This window comes from Eimeria necatrix, genomic scaffold, assembly GCF_000499385.1.
Source record: "Eimeria necatrix Houghton genomic scaffold, Enh_scaff77, whole genome shotgun sequence".
NCBI classification, from domain to species: domain Eukaryota; phylum Apicomplexa; class Conoidasida; order Eucoccidiorida; family Eimeriidae; genus Eimeria; species Eimeria necatrix.
The window spans coordinates 99660-117536 of record NW_013651754.1 but is presented as its reverse complement, the minus strand read 5'-3'; the positions used below and the strand labels follow the sequence as shown (position 1 = coordinate 117536).

The following is a 17877-nucleotide window of genomic DNA, read 5'->3' as shown; positions in this document are numbered from 1 at the left end:
CAGCAGCAGCAGCAGCAGCAGCAGCAGCAGCAGCAGCAGCAGCAGCAGCAGCAGCAGCAGTAGCAGGAGTGTTTGCCTGGCGCGCGTCTCTGAGGAGGTGGAAGCTGCAGCAGCTTTGTTTGCGCATGTGCAGCAACTACACAACTGCTGCTGCTGCTGCTACTGCTGCTGCTGCTGCTGCTACTGCTCCTTCTGCTGCTGCTGCTGCTGCTGCTGCTGCTGCTGCTGCTGCTGCTGCTGCTGACCTGGTCGTAGCGGCGGAGCTTGACAGCAAAGGTGAGGGGAGAGTCTCCGCCTTCGTCGAGAGCAGCAGCAGCAGCGCCGCTGCTGAGCAGCAGCTGCACTGCAGCACCGCGAGCAGCAAAAAGGGGAGTTTGGTAGCGGTGGCCTGGCAGCAGAAGCAAATAAAAACAAACAAAAGACAATAAAAGATAATAAATGAATTAATAAAGAGTTAATAAAATAATAAAAGATAATAAATGAATTAACAAATAATTAATAAAAGAATTGGAAAAAAAATGAAAAAAACGGAGATAATACGCGCCCCAAACCCTAAACCCTCGTCCCAAAACCCTAAACCCTCGTCGCGAAGCCCCAAACCCTTGCCCTAAAACCCCAGCTCCTCTCCCCAAAACCCTAAACCCTCGCGCGCAAACCCTAAACCCTGGCGCGCAAACCCTAAACCCTCGCCTGGGTCTCTGAGGTTGGGGTCGCAGTGGAAGCGCTGCAGCAGCAGCTGCAGCGCCGCAGGGCTGTGCAGCGCCGCGTGGGCGACGAGGGAGGGAAAGGGCTCCAAAAAGACTTCTGGACTGAGTCCCGAGGCAGTTAGTTCTTGCAGCAACTAAAAAATAATAATAAATAAATAAAATAACTTTAAAATAATTAAAAAATGAAAAAAATCGACCCCAAAATACCCAAAATCGACTCTTCCGAAACACACGACCCCACCACCCCGCCAGCTGTACATACACCACAGACGCATGCATGCATGCATTTGATTAATGTTATTTCTTTTTGTTTCGTTTGCGCCGTTGGTAGTGCTTGTTTTATAATTGCGTTTGCATTCTGTTAGTGTTTAATTGAGTTCAAAATGTTTTATTTTATTTCTTTTTTGTTTTCCAAAATTAATTTTTTATTTTTTTTATTTTTATTTTTATTTTTATTTTTATTTTTATTTTTATTTTTATTTTTATTTTTATTTTTTTAAGAGCTGCTGACTGCTTCTGCTTCTGCGTCTTTGTGCTTTTCAATTGCGACAAATAAATTAATCCATTTTCCCATCAAAGGGTCATCCGCCCTGATCATAGACGCGCAGTGGTAGTCCTGCTGCTGCTGCTGCTGCTGCTGCTGCTGCTGCTGCTGCTGCTGCTGCGGCTCCTGCTGCTGCGGCCCCTGCTGCTGTTGTGCCTGCTGCTGCTCCTGTTTTTGCTCCTGCTGTTGCTGCTGCTGCTGCGGCTGTTGCGGCTGCTCCTGACGCTGTTCCTGCACCTGCTGCTCCTGCTGCTGCTCCTGCTGCTGCTCCTGCTGCTGCTCCTGCTGCTGCTCCTGCTGCTGTTCCTGTTGCTGTTTCAGCTGTTGCTCCTGCTGCTGTTCCTGCTGCTGTTCTGGCTGCTGCTCTTCTGGCTGCTGCTCCTGCTGCTCCTGCTGCTGCTCCTGCTGCTCCTGCTGCTGTTCCTGCTGCTGCGTCTGCTGCTGCGTCTGCTGCGGCTGCTTGGGCTTACGCTGCTGCTGCTCCTGCTGCGGCTTCTGCTGCTGCTTCGGCTTCTGCTGCTGCCGCAGCTGCTTCTGAGGGGTTCGGGCCATTTTGAGGTCCAGTGTACGTACACCCCAGAAGCAGCAGCAAGCCAAATAATCCGAAAGGACTTTGAAGGCGAAGGCCCTCAGCAGTTCATTTCTTTTCTTTTGCTGCAGAGGGCTCAGGGGAGACTGCAAAACAGCAGCAGCAGCAGCAGCAGCAGCAGCAGCAGCAGCAGCAGCAGCAGCAGCAGCAGCAGCAGGGGGAGGTGACCCTGTAGGGAGCAGCAGCAGGAGGGCTAAGGCTAGAAAAAAAGGGCGAAAATAAAATAGTGGAAAATTAAATTCAACAAATAAACTAATGCTGCTAAGTGTGGGGGTCACTTTTGCAAAAAGTCCTCAAAGCCAGCGAGGCTCGCTGCTGCTGCTGCTGCTGAGCTGCTGCTGCTGAGCTGCTGCTGCAGTCAACTGCTGCTGCAGCAGGCGGCTGCGAGGTCTAGAGGCGGCGAATTGGCATTTATTTTGAATTAAATTAAAAGTATTTCTTTTTTTAGTTTTTAATTCAACTCCGATTATCTTTTCCGCTCGCCCGGCCCTTCCCGGCGGCGCCGCAACAGCTGCATGCAGCAGCTGGCAGCAGCGGCGCGGCGAGTTGGGGTGTCTGTACACCCTTTTTGCTGCTCATTTGCTTCAATTTGAGAATTAAAATGTTAATTTAACTCATTTAAACAATTCTTCTTCGAAATTGAAGGAAGATCGCGCGAAAAAGCCGGCCAGCCCCCCGCCGGCGGCGCCCGCTGCCGACTGCTGCTGCATGCGCTGGCTGGCGCGAGTCGCTGCAGCTTTTCTCTCCTTTTCTCCGGTCTTCTGCTTTTCTCTCCTTTTCTCCGGTCTTCTGTTTATTTTATTTCTTTATTATTCATCATTTGCCAAATTAAATTCCTTTTTGTCTTTTTTTCTGGCGAAAGAGCGCTCTGGCTGCCTCGCTGCTGCTCGTGCTGCTGCGCGCGCTCCGGTGTACATACACCTCAGACGCCGCACAGCCCTCGCTGCATGCAGCAGCAACGCCACAACTGTCAGAAAAGAATTCTTTGGGACTTTGCGAAGTCCCACTTCCCGCGCCGTGTCCCGCGGAGTTGGACAGCTCCGGAGACATGCTCTGCAGCAGCAGCAGCAGCAGCAGCAGCAGCAGCAGCAGCGACAGCGACTAGCCGCAGCAGCAGCAGCGCGAAAACAGCGGCGGCTTGCAGCACCAACCAGCAACAACAACAGCGGCAGTCGCGGCACTAGCAGCACCAGCAGCAGCAGCAGCACCGGCAGCAGCAGCAGCAGCAGCAGCAACAGCAGCAGCAGCAGCAACAGCAGCAGCAGCAGCACTGGCAGATTAAAGAATTAGCAGCAAACAAGTCACAATGGCGTTCACGCTGAAGGTGACGAAACTGCCCTCCACCTCTCTGGCCTACACCAACCTGGTAAGAACCCAACCCCCAAACCCTAAACCCTAAACCCTAAACCCTAAACCCTAAACCCTAGATTGGCGCTTGTGGGGCCCCGTCAGGGGCCTCTGGAGTTGCTGATTCGGGAAGGTCCATTGTCTGGAACAGTTTCATTTAATTGTTTTATTATTAATTTAATTAATTTAATTAATTTAATTATTTAATTAATTTAATTTATTTAATTTGTTTTATTATTTGTTTTAGGCTTATGTACACCCCGAAGTGTATTCGCAGCTGAACCCGCGGGGGGCCTCCTCGGGTGTACAGACACCTCAGCCGGTGCACTGCCACGTGGGGTGTATCGTCTTGGGAGTAATGTAGGTCATTTTTTCGCTTTTTTTCAGTTTTTTTGGATAATTTGGATTATTTTTTCATTTAAATTCATTTAATTTCATTTAAATTCATTTAAATGCATTTTAATTCATTTAAATTCATTTAAATCCCCTCAAATCCACCGAAATCCACTCATTCCGGCTCCCCGCCGGACTTGCACTAGTGCCCGCAAAAGCACTTCCAAGTGCCTTAAAAAGCCCGCAAAAAAGCCAGAAAAGAAGCAAAATAAAACCCAACAAAACGAAGCAAATTAAAATAAAATAAAACCCCAAATTAGCGAATTAAAACCCCGAATCAGCGAATTAAAACCCCGATTTTGCGCCTCCCAGGCCCGAGCCCGCAGTGCAGCGCCTCGATATTGGCCTCAGCATTTGCCACCGCGAAAGCGCCAAACTCCAAATCGGAGATTCTCTTCACCTCCGCCGCTTTGCCCTCCAAACGCCCGCAGCCGCCGCGGCCCTCCGCTTCGAAGTCAACACCTACGTCAAACCAGGTAGCTAGCTAGCTAGCTAGCTAGCTAGCTAGCTAGCTAGCTAGCTAGCTAGCTGGCTGGATAGCTGGATAGCTGGATAGCTGGCGGCGGTTGACAGCTAGCTGGGCAGCTGGCTGGGCAGCTAGCTGACAGCTAGCTGCGATAGACAGCTAGCTGGGCAGCTAGCTGGGTAGCTAGCTGGGCAGCTAGCTGGGCAGCTAGCTGGGCATTTAGATGGCTAGCTGGGCAGATAGGAAGCGCTTTAAACCCTCTTTTAAACCCTCTTCTAAACCCTCCAAAACCCTCTTCAAAACCTCTCTTGAACCCCCTTTAAAACCCTCCCTCAAACCTCCTTTAAACCCCCTCAAAACCCTCTCTAAAACCCCCTTTAAAACCCCCTTAAAACCCCCTAAACCCCCCTTTTAAACCCCCTCAAAACCCCCTCAAACCCCCCTCCTAAACCCTCCTAAAACCCTCCCCAAACCCTCGAAAACCCTCGAAAAACCCTCTGAAAAACCCTTTTTTTGTCTCCTTTTTTGCAACTCAGTGGAGCCGCTGGAAGTAAAGCGGGAGGACTTGGAGGAAGATTTGCGGCGGAGTTTTGAGGGACAGTTTTTTTGCGTCGGACAGTCCCTCGCCCGCAAACTCGGCAGAGAAACCCTCCGACTCACGTCTGTTCTTTTCTGCACTTTTTCGGCACTTTTGATGCACTTTTTTGGCACTTTTGATGCACTTTTTTGGCACTTTTGATGGACATTTGCTGGCGCTTTTGAGGGGCTATTTTGGCACTTTTGACGGACTTTTTTGGTGCTTTTGATGGGCTTTTTTGGCAGTTTTGATGGGCTTTTATGGTGCTTTTGACGGGCTTATTTGGCACTTTTGATGGGCTATTTTGGTGCTTTTGATAGACCTTTTTTGGCACTTTTGATGGGCTTTTTTGGCGTTTTTGGTGGGCTTTTTTTTTGGTTTTAATGCTCTTTTTTGCAGCTTTTGATGTTCTTCTTTTGGGCTGTTTGGTTTTGTTTTCTGCGCATTAAGTGTTTTATCAAAGTCTTTTAAATGCTCCATTTTGCACCTCGAGTGCCACTTGTTGGCGCACTAAATGCTCTTTTCCGAGCCATCCTCAAATCCCTTTTTTGAGTCCTTTAATCCTCTTTTTTGAACTCTTTTTACCTCTTTTTGAGTCCTTTAATTCTCTTTTTTTGAACTCTTTTTGAGTCATTTAATTCCAGTCCTTTAATTCTCTTTTTTGAACTCTTTTTGGCTCTTTTTGAGTCCTTTAATTCTCTTTTTTGAACTCTTTTTGGCTCTTTTTGAGGCATTTCTCATCTCCCAACTCAAATCCCCTTTCCCAACCAATTAAATGCTCCAACAAATAAATAAATAAATAAATAAATAAATAAATAAATAAATAAACAAATAAATAAATAAATAAATAAAAAAATAAATAAATAAATAAACAAACAAATAAATAAATAGATAAATAAATAAATGATTTGTTGCTGCAGCATCACCCACATGGAGCCCGAGCAGCAGCCCGGCGACAAGCCCCGCAGTAAGCCCCCCCCTCAGCAGCAGCAGCCGCAACAGCAGCAGCAGCAGCAGCAGCAGCAGCCGCATCCGCATCCGCAGCAGCAGCAGCAGCGGCGTGTGATTGTTTTACTATCTGTGCAGGCAGCGAGCGTCTGGACTTCCTCTCTCTGTCTGCCTCGACTGTGCTGGACTTTGTGGGGTGCCGCGGGGATCGGGTGAGCGTGCGCGGGATCGGGATCGGGATCGAGTGTGGGGCCCCACAAGTGGGGATCGCCTCCTCGTTCCTGGAACTCGGGATCGGCGGACTCGAAAAAGAATTCAAAGAAATCCTCCGCAGAGTCTTCGCCTCCAGAATGCTCCCGCGGGGCCTCGCGGCGGAGTTGGGAATAAAACACGTAAAGGGGCTTTTGTTATATGGCCCTCCAGGAACTGGAAAAACTCTTATTGCGAGGCAGTTGGGGCTTTGTTTGCATGCAAGAGAGCCAAAAATAGTCAGCGGACCCGAAATTTTGAACAAGTTTGTGGGACAATCGGAGGAGAATGTGAGGAATCTTTTTAAGGATGCAGAGGAGGAGCAGCAGCAAAAAGGAACGGAGTCCGCGCTGCACTTGGTGGTTTTTGACGAGCTGGACGCGATTTGCCGCAGCCGCAGCAGCAGCAGCAGCAGCAGCAGCAGCAGCAGCGTCACGGACTCGGTGGTGAACCAGCTGCTGGCCAAAATAGACGGAATTAAAGCTCTCGATAACCTCCTTCTCGTGGGAATGACAAACAGATTGGATTTAATCGATGAAGCTCTTTTAAGACCCGGAAGATTCGAAGTTCTCGTCGAAGTCGGACTCCCCGACTTCGCCGGAAGACTCCAAATCCTCGAAATCAAAACCAAAGAACTGCAGCAAAAAGGCCGCCTCCACCCCTCCGTGGACTTCCAAACCCTCGCCGAGAGGGCCCGCAACTTCTCGGGGGCTGAGTTGGAGGGTTTGGTGAAGTCTGCTGCTTCTTTTGCTTTCCAACGAGCCCTGGGACCTGCTGCTGCTGCTGCTGCTGCTGCTGCTGCTGCTGCTGCTAAACCCCAAAAAAGGGTTTGCGAACTCGCGGCCATTCAAATCCTCCCCGAAGACTTCGACCGCGCCTTCCAAGACCTCAAACCCGCCTTCGGCAGCGACGAGCAGCGCCTGTCTTCCTGCATGCCCCACGGCATCCTCGACCTCAGCAGCAGCAGCAGCAGCAGCAGCAGCAGCAGCAGCAGCAGCAGCAGCAAGCGGGCGCAGGCCACCTGCCTGAGCCTGGGGGCGCAGGTGCGCAGCAGCAGCAAAACCCAAGTCCTCTCGCTGCTGCTGCAGGGCCCCCGCGGCAGCGGCAAGACAGCACTGGCAGCAGCAGCAGCAAAACTTCTGGACTTTCCTCTCACTAAATTGGTGTCTCCGGAAAGCTGGGTGGGCCTCTCCGAGGGCCCTCGGGTGTCTCTACTCCTCAGGGCTTTCCAGGACGCCTACAAGTCCCAGCTGTCTCTTGTGCTGCTCGACGACCTCGAACGCATCGTCGACTTCACCCCCATTGGACCCAGGTAGCTAGCTAGCTAGCTAGCTAGCTGGCTAGCTGGCTGGCTAGCTGGCTAGCTGCGAGCGAGAGAGCGAGAGAGCGAGAGAGCGAGAGAGAGAGCGAGAGAGCGAGAGAGAGAGCCAGCTAGCTAGCTAGCTAGCTAGGTGGATGGTTAGCTAGCTAGCTAGCTAGCTAGCTAGCTAGCTAGCTAGCTAGGTGGATAGGCAGATAGATGGGTAGCTAGCTAGCTAGCTAGCTAGCTAGCCGGCGAGAAACGGTGTTTGGAAGCGGTGGAAACCCTAAAAGAGGGTTTGTTGGCGCGTAAACCCTAAAAAAGGGTTTGGGGTTTGCATGCAGGTTTTCGAACTTGGCGCTGCAGGCGCTGCTGGTTTTGGTGAAGAAGCAGCCGCCGAAAGAAGGCTCCAAGTTGCTGGTGATTGCCACCACTTCCGAGCCGGAGTTCATCAGGGTTTGTTTTTTATTTTTAATCTTTTTAATCTTTTTATTCTTTTTAATCTTTTTAATCTTTTTAATCTTTTTATTCTTTTTAATCTTTTTAATCTTTTTAAATCTTTTTAAATCTTTTTAAATCTTTTTGTTTTCTTTTTCGGCGTTTTCGGGGAGGTCGGGCGGGTTCTGGGACTCCGGCTTCAGCCCCCAAACCCTAAACCCTAAACCCTAAACCCTAAACCCTAAACCCTAAACCCTAAACCCTCGTTGTTTGGCTCTGGCTGACTGAAGCCCTTTTTGGGGAATAAATTAATTTAATTGCTGCGAAACCCTTTTCCGCGCAAAACCCTAAAACAGCGAATATGTCTTCAAATTTTTCGATTTTTTGTAAAAAAAAAACCCCAAACCCCCGCAAAACCCCTCAAACATTTCCCTTAAAACCACTAATTCAGTGTATTGTTCAAATACACTGAATTAGTGGTTTTAAATGCCTCAATTCGCTTTTGTTTTCTTTTCAGGACTCCGGAATTGCAAAGGCCTTCAACGTTTGCCTCGAAGTGCCGCCCCTGAGGGGCCCCGAGGAAATCGCGGCGGCGCTGCGCGAGCACAGCGCAGACCAATACGAGTTTCCGGAGGAGGAAATTCAAAAAGTAATTAATTAATTAATTTAATTAATTAATTTAATTAATTTAATTAATTAATTAATTTAATTAATTAATTAATTTAATTAATTGTTTAGTTCGTAGATTTAGACGGGCTGAGAGCGAAATCCCCAGGTGAGCCGGGCCGCGCAGCCCCCAGCCACGCCCACTGGCGAGGGTTTAGGGTTTTGGGTTTAGGGTTTAGGGTTTAGGGTTTAGGGTTTAGGGTTTAGGGTTTAGGGTATCTGCCGGTCTGGGGTCATGGATACCATCCCGATAAAGCAGCTCATTATGGTCACAGAAATGGCGGCAGAGAAGTCCAAACCAGGTAAATAAATAAATAAATAAATAAATAAACAAATAAATAAACAAATAAATAAATAAATAAATAAATAAATAAATAAATAAATAAATAAATAAATAAATAAAAATAAATATAAATTAATAAATTATAATTTTTTATTTGTCCAGCTGGTCTTATGCGTCGAGTTCATGAAAGGCTGCTGTTCACTGGGATGCTCTGCGCGCTCTAGGGTTTAGGGTTTAGGGTTTAGGGTTTAGGGTTTAGGGTTTAGGGTTTAGGGTTTAGGGTTTAGGGTACCACTGCGAGAATAGTGACTGCGAAGGCCTCCAGGTGGCGCTTCACGAGGGGCAGTTTGGAAGACAGCGCCTGTGCGCTAGCGAATTAGCAGTTGTTGACTATCCTTTTGAAGCCCTTAAAGCGGCGAGACGAACTGGACTATTTATTCACTGATTTATTTCAATTTCAAATTAATTTTAAATTAATTTTAATTTTAATTTTAATTTTAATTTTAATTTTAATTCTTATTTTAATTTTTATTTGGACTTTTTGTTTTTCTTCAGGTCCAATCGACGCAGAGACATTCATAAGCTGCTTGAGCGACTGCGGCCTCGACAACTTTTCTCAATTTTAGTAAATCCATTTAATCCATTTAATCCATTTAATTCATTTAATTCATTTAATCCATTTAATCCATTTAATCCATTTAATCCATTTAAATCCACTTCACCCATTTAGTGCCTTTGACCCAATTTAACCCCCAAAACCCTAAACTAGGGCCCCCAAGGGGGCCCTCAGGGGCCCCCAGGGGCCCCCAGGGGCCCCCATGGGGCCCCAGGGGGCCCCCTGGGGGCCCCCCTTTGGGGGCCCCTGGGGGCTCCCAGGAAGCCTTGAAGGGGCCCCAGGGGGCCCCCTGGGGCTTTGAGAGGCTTTAGAGGGGCCCCTGAGGGGCCCTCAGGGCTCTAAAGATCGCTGATGGGGCCCCTTGGGGGCCCCTTAGGGGCCTCCCTTGGGGCCCCTTAGGGGCCCCATGTGGGGCCCCAAAAAAGACCCTAGAGGGGCCCCTGAGGGACCTCCAAGGCAGCCTCGGAGGCCCCTGAGGGGCCCCCAGGGCCCTTAAGGCCCCTTATTATCCAAAGGGTACTGAAAGGCCCTTTTTAGTACCCTTTGGGGCCCCTGGGGGCCCCCACAGGGTACTGAAAAAGGGCCCTGGGGGCCCCCCTGCTGGTGGTGGCTGAAAGCGTCAAATTGTTTTCGCAGTTAATTTGCTGTGTACGTACACCTGAACTGCATGCATGCAAATGCAATAGGGGAATAATTTAGAAAATATTTTAGAAGAGCAAAAGTGGAAAAAGTAGATCTTTTTTGCATTTAAAAATATTTTAGAAGAGTAAAAGTGGAAAAAATAGATCTTTTTTGCATTTAAACTGTTTCTTTTTTGGTTCTTCTTTTGCTACTTTTCTCCTATTTATTATTTCACTTTTATCTTTTCTTTAATTCTTTTATTCGTCTTTTTATTATTTCTTTTTAAGGACAAGTCCGCACATGCAGCGCGTATGCTGGCGCTGAGAAGAAGTACAAATGGGGAGAATTGGGCCTTTTAGATGAATTAAAACCGAAAATAAATATTTAATTTCATTTATTTAAAATCAAAAATAAATATTTAATTTCATTTACTTAAATTTAAAACTAAACGAGTCCCGTTGCTGCTGCTGTAGTTCAGTGCGGTGTATATACACCGCGCGCCGGTGTGCGTCTCTGCGGCTCGAAACATTTTTCCGGGGCTCAAGTGGCCGAAAGCGAAATTAAGTGAATTAAATGAATTAAATTTAATGAATTAAATGAATTAAATTAAATTTAATGAATTAAATGAATTAAATTAATTAAACTGAGTCGAATTCATCCGCAAGTTCTCCCGCGACTGCAGGGGAGCTCCGCAGACACCGCGAGCGACGCGGCGGTGACCTCGGCGGCGGGAAAAGAGTGGAAATGAAGAAATGGAGTAAATTGGGACTTAAAAAGCGAAAAATTTGAATTAATTTGAGAAAAAGCAAATAATTTGAATTAATTTGAACAAAAAAAGACAAAAAGGCGGAATTTATTGCAATTTTAAGACTTGAACACGCCGAAAACGGGAAGCCGCTGCAGCTCCAGCTGCGCAGCTTCTTCGGCCGCAGCCACGCGCGCTGCTTTTCTTTGGATTGTTTTCGAAAGATTGGAAATAAAAGAACCATTTAAGAATAAAAATTTCATTTTTGGAAAAAAAACTGCATTTGTGGCTCGAGATCTGGACTCCTGGGAGCTGCGCTGCTGCTGCTGCACACCGCTGCACCAGCTGCGCCGCCGCGCGGCCTTTCGAGGCGGAAATGAAAAGAAAGTTCGGAAATAAAAGAAATGAAAAGAAATGAAAAAGAAAGAAAAATAAAAAGTGAAAAAAAAGATCCGTTTGGGTCTTTGTGGCGCGCCGGCGAGGTGTCTGTACACCTCAGACCCGCAGTCCCGCTGCGGTGTACATGCAGCTGTTTCGGCGCGCTTTTTTGCATTTCTTTTTAATTTCTTTTATTTATTTAAATGTTTTTCGTTTTTAAAAGGCTTTAGTTCCCAAAAAGCCACTAAATAACTCAAAACCCAAAGGGCCCCTCATAATGAAAAGCTCCATCAACACAGAGCCGCCAAGGTAGGCAGCAGCAGCAACTTTGCTGCTGCAGCTTCTTTTCAAAACAAATCAAACAGTCCTTAACCCGCCCTCTGCTGCTGCTGCTGCTGCTGCTGCTGCTGCTGTTGCTGCTGCTGCTGTTCTTATTGCTGCTGCTGCTGCTGCTGAGGCTCTTATTCCTGCTGCTGGCTTTGCTGCTGCTGAGGCTCTTATTCCTGCTGCTGGCTTTGCTGCTGCTGCTGCTGCTGCTGCTGCTGCTGCTGCTGCTGCTTCTAGGGTCCCTGCGCCTCCTAGTGCCCAGCATCCCCGCAGGTGGGTTTTATTTATTTATTTTATTTCCCTTTTGTTTGTTTTCAACTTTTCGAAATTTGTTTTTTTTTCAAAAAAAAGATTCTGCAAAACAAGAAAAGTTTCTTTTCGTCTTCCTTTCCAGATGCTTTCTTTGCTTTCAGTTAGTTCATTATTTATTTACTTTTATTTATTTATTTATTTATTTGTTTGTTTGTTTATTTGTTTATTTATTTATTTATTAAATTCATCATTTAATATTTGCTTTGTATGTTTCATTCATTTATTTATAATTAAAATAACTTGTGCATTTACCAATTCATATTTTTTATTTTTCAGTTTGATTCATTTGCTATTTGTTCTTCTTCTTCTCCATTTATTATTTATCTATTTATTCTATTTATTTATTTAGTTAGTTATTATTAATTAATTAATTAATTAATTAATTAATTAATTAATTAGTTAAGTAATCAAGTAATTAGTCTATTTATTTATTTATTTATTTATTTATTTATTTATTTATTTATTTATTTATTTATTTATTTATTTTTAATTTATTTATTTTTAATTTCAGTCCCTCCGCTGCGTCTAAACTGCGCGCCTTGGCAAGCGCCCAAACAGGTTTGCATTTGACTAAAAATAAAAATAAAAATAAATAAATAAATAAATAAATAATTAATTAATTAATTAATTAATTAATTGACTACTTAATTAATTAATTAATTAGAGTAAACATAAATAAATGAATATAATTTAACAAATATGAAATTGATTGTAAAAATCCAAAGGTCTGATAATTACTCATTCATTTCATAACTGATTTAATTGAATAAAATATAACTAATTAATTAACTAATTAATTAACTAATTAACTAATTAATTAATTAATTAATTAATTAATTAATTAATTAATTAATTAATTAATTAATTAATTAATTAATTAATTATCTTTTCAGAGTGTTTGAGACTGCTGGAGGCTTTGAATAGAGAGCAAAGAGAAACTCGGCGGAAGCTGCAGGTACACCTGACGGGGTGTACAGACACCTGGTGCATGCATGCAAAAACTGGAAAACGGATTTAAATGATCTTTTAATTCATTTAAAACTTTAAAATGAATTATTTATTCTTTTTGATTTCTATTTCATTTAATTTGCACAAAAGTTTCATTTAATTTGCACAAAAGTCCTGAAAAAGCAAACTTTTCCATTTTTCGCCAATTCTTTTCATTTCAAAAGAATTAAAATTAATTTCAAAAGAATTTAATTTAATTTCAAATCAATTTAATTCAATTTAAATCCTTTTCGACTTTAAATTCATTTAAAAGTTCTTTAATTCCTTTTCTAGGTTGAGTTCCGCCGGCTGCTGGTTTCGTATTTAAGAGAAAACAAAAAATGCGTCGAATACTTCTTGGCCACGTAAGCTTGCTGCTGCTGCTGCTGCTGCTGCTGCTGCTGCTGCTGCTGCTGCTGCTGCTGCTGCTGCTTCTGCTGCTGCGCAGGCCTGCGGGTGGAGGGGGCGGAAGCTGCTGCTCTCGCGGACTTCGCGGGGGCCAGCGGCTCCGAACTTCGCCAAAAACTGCAGGCGGCCTTTCGCGGCCTTCAGGAGGCCTACGCCCTCAAGTTCACTGTGAGCAGCTAGCTAGCTAGCTAGCTAGCTAGCTAGCTAGCTAGCTGGCTAGCTGGCTAGCTAGCTAGCTGGCTAGGCTGGCTGGCTAGCTGGCTAGCCAGATCGATGGCTAGCTGGTTTTGTAGCTAGCTGCGTGGGTGGCTGGCGAGCTAGTTGGGCTGCCCGGTGGGCTGGCTAGCTAGTTGGCTAGCTAGTTGGCTAGCTAGCTAGCTAGCTGAAGAGGTGTTGGCTAGCTCCTCAAGACGAGAGTTAAATAGCTAGCTAGCAGACCTTCCACGAAACGCCTCGAGAAACGGGAGGGTTGTTCGCTGACTAGCTAGCTAGCACAGATGACTGCGCAGCTAGCTAACTAGCTAGCTAGCTAACTATGTAGATACCTAGCCAGCTAGCTAGCTAGCTAGGCCGGCGGCTCGCTAGATAGCCGAATGGGTAGACGACTATCTGGCTATGCTCTGTAAAGCTGCCTGTAGCTAGCTAGCTAGCTAGTTAGCTAGCTAGCTAGCTAGCTAGCTAGCTAGCTAGCTAGCTAGCTAAGCGCGCAGTTAGTTAGCTAGCAAGCTACCCAGGTGGCTAGCTGTCTAGCTAGTCAGAGGATCAGCCAACTAGCTACAGTGCTATCTGACTGGCTGCGCACGAAGCTCTATAGCTAGCTACCCGGCTAGCTAGCTGGCCAGCTAGCTAGCTAGCTAGCTAGCTAGCTAGCTAGCTAGCTAGCTAGGTTTATTTGTTAGCTGTTTGTGTGGCGCAGCTGCAGCGCCTCAACGCCCTGCAGGAGCTTTGCATGTGAGCCGAAAGCGGAGGGCTTTGTTTGCTTCCGAAACCCTAAACCCTAAACCCTAAACCCTAAACCCTAAACCCTAAACCCTAAAAAAGGGTTTGCTGCTGCCTGCGCGCAGGCTGGAGGGAAAGTTCAGGGCAATTGAACACGAGCTGCCCCCGGTGAGGCTTTTGGGGTTTGAGGTTTTAATTTTTTTGGATTTAAAATTAAAAAATAATTTTAATTAATTTATTTTCAAGGATTGTTTGTTCATTTGACTTGTTACTACTTCACTTATTTATTTATTTATTTGTTTATTATTTATTTATTTATTTGTTTATTTATTTATTTATTTAGTTAGTTAGTTAGTTATTTCGTTATTTAGTTTTGTTATTTATTTATTTATTTATTTATTTATTTATTTATTTATTTATTTATTTATTTATTTATTTATTTATTTATACTGTTTTTTATGTAATACTTAATTCTTTAACATTTAATTCCTGCATTTATTTAATTCAAATTCATTTACTTCTAATGCATGAATTTAAAATTAATTTATTTTGAAATTAAATAATTTTTTAATTTTGTCTTTTTTAATTAATTTATAATTCATTTATTCATTTATTTGATCAATTTTCTTTTTTATTTATCTTTTAAATCTTTTTATTTTCTTTTTTATTTATCTTTTAAATCTTTTTATTTTCTTTTTTATTTATCTTTTAAATCTTTTCATTTCTTTTTTTATTCTTTTAAATCCTTTTATTTCCTTTGTTTTATTTTTTGATTTTTTAATTTCTTTTTAATCTTTTAAATCTTTTATTTCTTTTTTTATTCCTTCGAATCTTTTCCTTTTTAAATCTTTTCTTTTCCTTTTAAACCTTTTTCTTTTCTTTTTTTAATTTTAAATTACTTTCCTTCTATTTTTATTTTAAATTCATTTATTTCTTTTTATCTTTTTAAATCTTTTTCTTTTTTCATTTTTAGGAAGCTCGAAAGGAATTCGAATTGAACTGTTGGCGAAGATTAAAACACACCAACTGGTCTGTCTTTTTTTTATTTCTTTTTTGTTTATTTATTTATTTATTTCATTTATTTATTTTATTTATTTGTTTTATTTATTTTATGTATTAAATCCTTCATTTGTTTACTTTATTTATTTATTTTATTTATTATTTTAACTATTTGTTTTATTTATTCTATTTGTTCAATCCTTTACTTGTCGCTTTTATTTATTATTTTATTTGTTTGATCCTTAATTTATTTTCTTTATTTATTTTGTTTAATTATTTTGTTTAATTATTTTCTTTATTTATTTTCTTTATTTTCTCCTTTATGTATTTTCTCTGTTTATCTTTTTTATTTATTTTCTTCATTTATCTCTTTTGTTTGTTTTCTTTATTTATCTCTTTTATTTATTTTCTCTATTTATTCATTTTTTTATTTTTTTTATTAGTTTTCTTTATTTATTTCTTTTATTTGTTTGCTTTATTTATTTCTTTTATTTGTTTTCTTTATTATCTCTTTTAATATCTCATTTTTATTTATCTTTTTAATTTATTTTTCTTATTTGTCTCCTTTACAATCTTATTTATTTATTTGATTTGTTTTCTCTCTTTGTTTTATTTGTCTTACTCATTTATTTTATTTATCTTCAATATTTGTTTTATTTTATTGTCTCTTTTATTTATTTATTTTATATTTCTTTTTGATTTATTTCTTTGATTTACTTTATTTATTTATTTCCTCTTTTGTTTCTTTTACCTATCTCCTTTATTTATTTTTTCTTTATTTCTTTATCTCTTTATTTATTTCTTTTTCCATTCCTCGTTTTGCTTTTTCTTCATTCTTTATTTCTTTATTTCTTCATTCTTTATTTCTTTATTTCTTCATTCTTTATTTATTTATTTCTTCATTCTTTATTTCTTTATTTCTTTATTTCTTCATTCTTTATTTCTTTATTTCTTCATTCTTTATTTCTTTATTTCTTCATTCTTTATTTCTTTATTTCTTTATTCTTTATTTCTTTATTTCTTTATTCTTTATTTCTTTATTCTTTATTTCTTTTTTCTTTTTCCTCTTCTTTTTCCTTTTCTTTTTTCTTTTTTCTTTTTTCCTTTTTTTTATTTTTGGTGCACAGCAGCAAGGGCCTGCTGAGGTGTATGTACACCTCAGGTACGCCTCGCTCGAGGCTTTGTTGGCTTCTTCTGCTGCCACTTTTACTTCTTTTCCGGAAGCAAATCAAAAAGAGGCCCCACAGGGGGCTGCGCAAGAAGCAGGCTGCCCCAGCAGCAGCAGCAGCAGCAGCAGCAGCAGCAGCAGCAGCAGCAGCAGCAGCGGGAGGGGGGAGCCTGAGGGCGCAGACGGCGCCGCCGAGGTGTCTAGGCAGCTCTTTAGGTTTTGGGCCTGCTGTACTGACACCTCAGGACAAGTGCAGCAGGAGCAGCAGCAGCAGCAGCAGCAGCAGCAGCTGCAGCAGCAGCAGCAGCAAGTCTCTTCAGACTCTGTTTACACTCTGGCTGTGCCGCAGCCGCGTCTACCGTCTCCTGAACTAAGTTTGTCTGCAACAGAAGCCCCAGCAGCAGCAGCAGCAGCACCAGCAGCACCAGCAGCAAAAGCAGCAGCACAACCACCGGAATCGGGTGCAGCAGCAACAGCAGCAGCAGCGGATGCAGCAGCAGCAGCAGCAGCAGCAGCAGGTTCGAGCACGAATTAACGTTTGCAGCAAAAAGAGCTGAAGCCTCTCGCCAGATCGGAAAGAGGCCATGCAATTAGAAGCAAAGGTAGCAGCAGCAGCAGCAGCAGACACAGCAGCAGCAGCAGCAGCAGCAGCAGCAAAGCGACCTCAGCAGCAGCAGCAGCAGCAGCAGCAGAAGAGGCAGCAAAACGGAAACCGCGAGAAGCAAGAAAAACAGCAGCAGGTCAGAGCGGCGCAGACGAGGTGTATGTACACCTCAACGAAAGAGTTTAAAGGACTTTCGAAACATAAAAAACTTTAAATGTTTTTTATTTATTTAATTCCTTTTATTTAATTTATTTTTATTTATTTAATTTGTTTTATTATTTATTTGTTTAATTTATTTTTATTTCGTGAAAGAAAATAAAAAGGAGAAACAGCTGCAGCAAACGCAGTGTACATACACCCCAACGCCCGAGCACAGGCCCCCAGGAAATATAAATAAATAAATAAATAAATAAATAAATAAATAAATAAATAAATAAATAAATAAATAAATAAATAAATAATGGCTATTTAATTATTCAATTAAATAGTTAAATAATTAAATAATTAAATAATTAAATAATTAAATAATTAAATAATTAAATAATTAGTGGTACAAAAGGCAAAAGAAATAAATCAAAAGGGCTGCAAAAGTGAAGAGTCTCTTTCCTTGAGTCTGTGCTGCGCTGCAGCAGCACCAGTGGCCTCCCCCACAGCAGCAGCAGCAGCAGCAGCAGCCGCTGCAGCAGCTGCAGCAGCAGCAGCAGCAGCAGAAGCAGCAGCAGAAGCAGCAGATGCTGAGGGGGCTTCGGGGTCCCCCCAAACGCCCCTGTTGCCTCTGCTGCGTGGGAGTGGCGCTTCAGTGGAGACAAAGACGCCCAGCAGCAGCAGCAGCAGCAGCAGCAGCAGCAGCAGCAGCTTTGCTGCTGCTTCGCCAAAAGCAGCAGCAAAGCACAGCTACCAGGAAAGGGAGAGGCAGCAGCAGCAGCAGCAGCAGCAGCAACCCCACTCCCAGAACCACCAGCAGCAGCACTACCAGTACCAGTACGAGCACCAGAAGCAGCAGCAGCAGCAGCCGCAGCAGCCGCAGCAGCAGCAGCAGCAGCAGCAGCAGCAGCAGCCACCTCCTCTTAGGGTTGCCTCTCCTCCCCCCCTTACTCCAACAAAACCGTCCCTCTATGCCCATGACCTGCAGCACAAGCAGCAGCAGCAGCAGCAGCAGCAGCAGTGGCATTATCAACAGCAGCAGCACTACCAGCAGCACTACCAGCAGCAGCAGCAGAACTACCCGCAGCAGCAGCAGCAGCAGCAGCAGCAGAGGACTCCACG

At 43.2% G+C, this 17877-nt stretch overlaps 1 protein-coding gene across 1 annotated transcript in view; it reads left to right on the top strand.

Moving 5' to 3' along the window:
- Window positions 1–3146: 3146 nt before the first annotated feature.
- ENH_00075650 (N-ethylmaleimide-sensitive factor, putative) overlaps window positions 3147–17877 on the top strand; it is a gene marked incomplete at both ends in the record, with an annotated part of 17087 nt that continues 2356 nt past the window's right edge. Inside the window, 16 exons of the mRNA XM_013577655.1 lie at window positions 3147–3206; window positions 3435–3547; window positions 3893–4056; window positions 4583–4706; window positions 5544–5590; window positions 5710–7132; window positions 7465–7576; window positions 8076–8207; window positions 8439–8526; window positions 11432–11467; window positions 12942–13069; window positions 13818–13852; window positions 13966–14008; window positions 15967–16525; window positions 16578–16769; window positions 17241–17877. The exon at window positions 17241–17877 is cut by the window's right edge and continues 2356 nt beyond it. Coding sequence (XP_013433109.1) covers window positions 3147–3206; window positions 3435–3547; window positions 3893–4056; window positions 4583–4706; window positions 5544–5590; window positions 5710–7132; window positions 7465–7576; window positions 8076–8207; window positions 8439–8526; window positions 11432–11467; window positions 12942–13069; window positions 13818–13852; window positions 13966–14008; window positions 15967–16525; window positions 16578–16769; window positions 17241–17877 — 3893 coding nt within the window. The remainder of the gene's footprint in view (window positions 3207–3434; window positions 3548–3892; window positions 4057–4582; window positions 4707–5543; window positions 5591–5709; window positions 7133–7464; window positions 7577–8075; window positions 8208–8438; window positions 8527–11431; window positions 11468–12941; window positions 13070–13817; window positions 13853–13965; window positions 14009–15966; window positions 16526–16577; window positions 16770–17240) is intronic.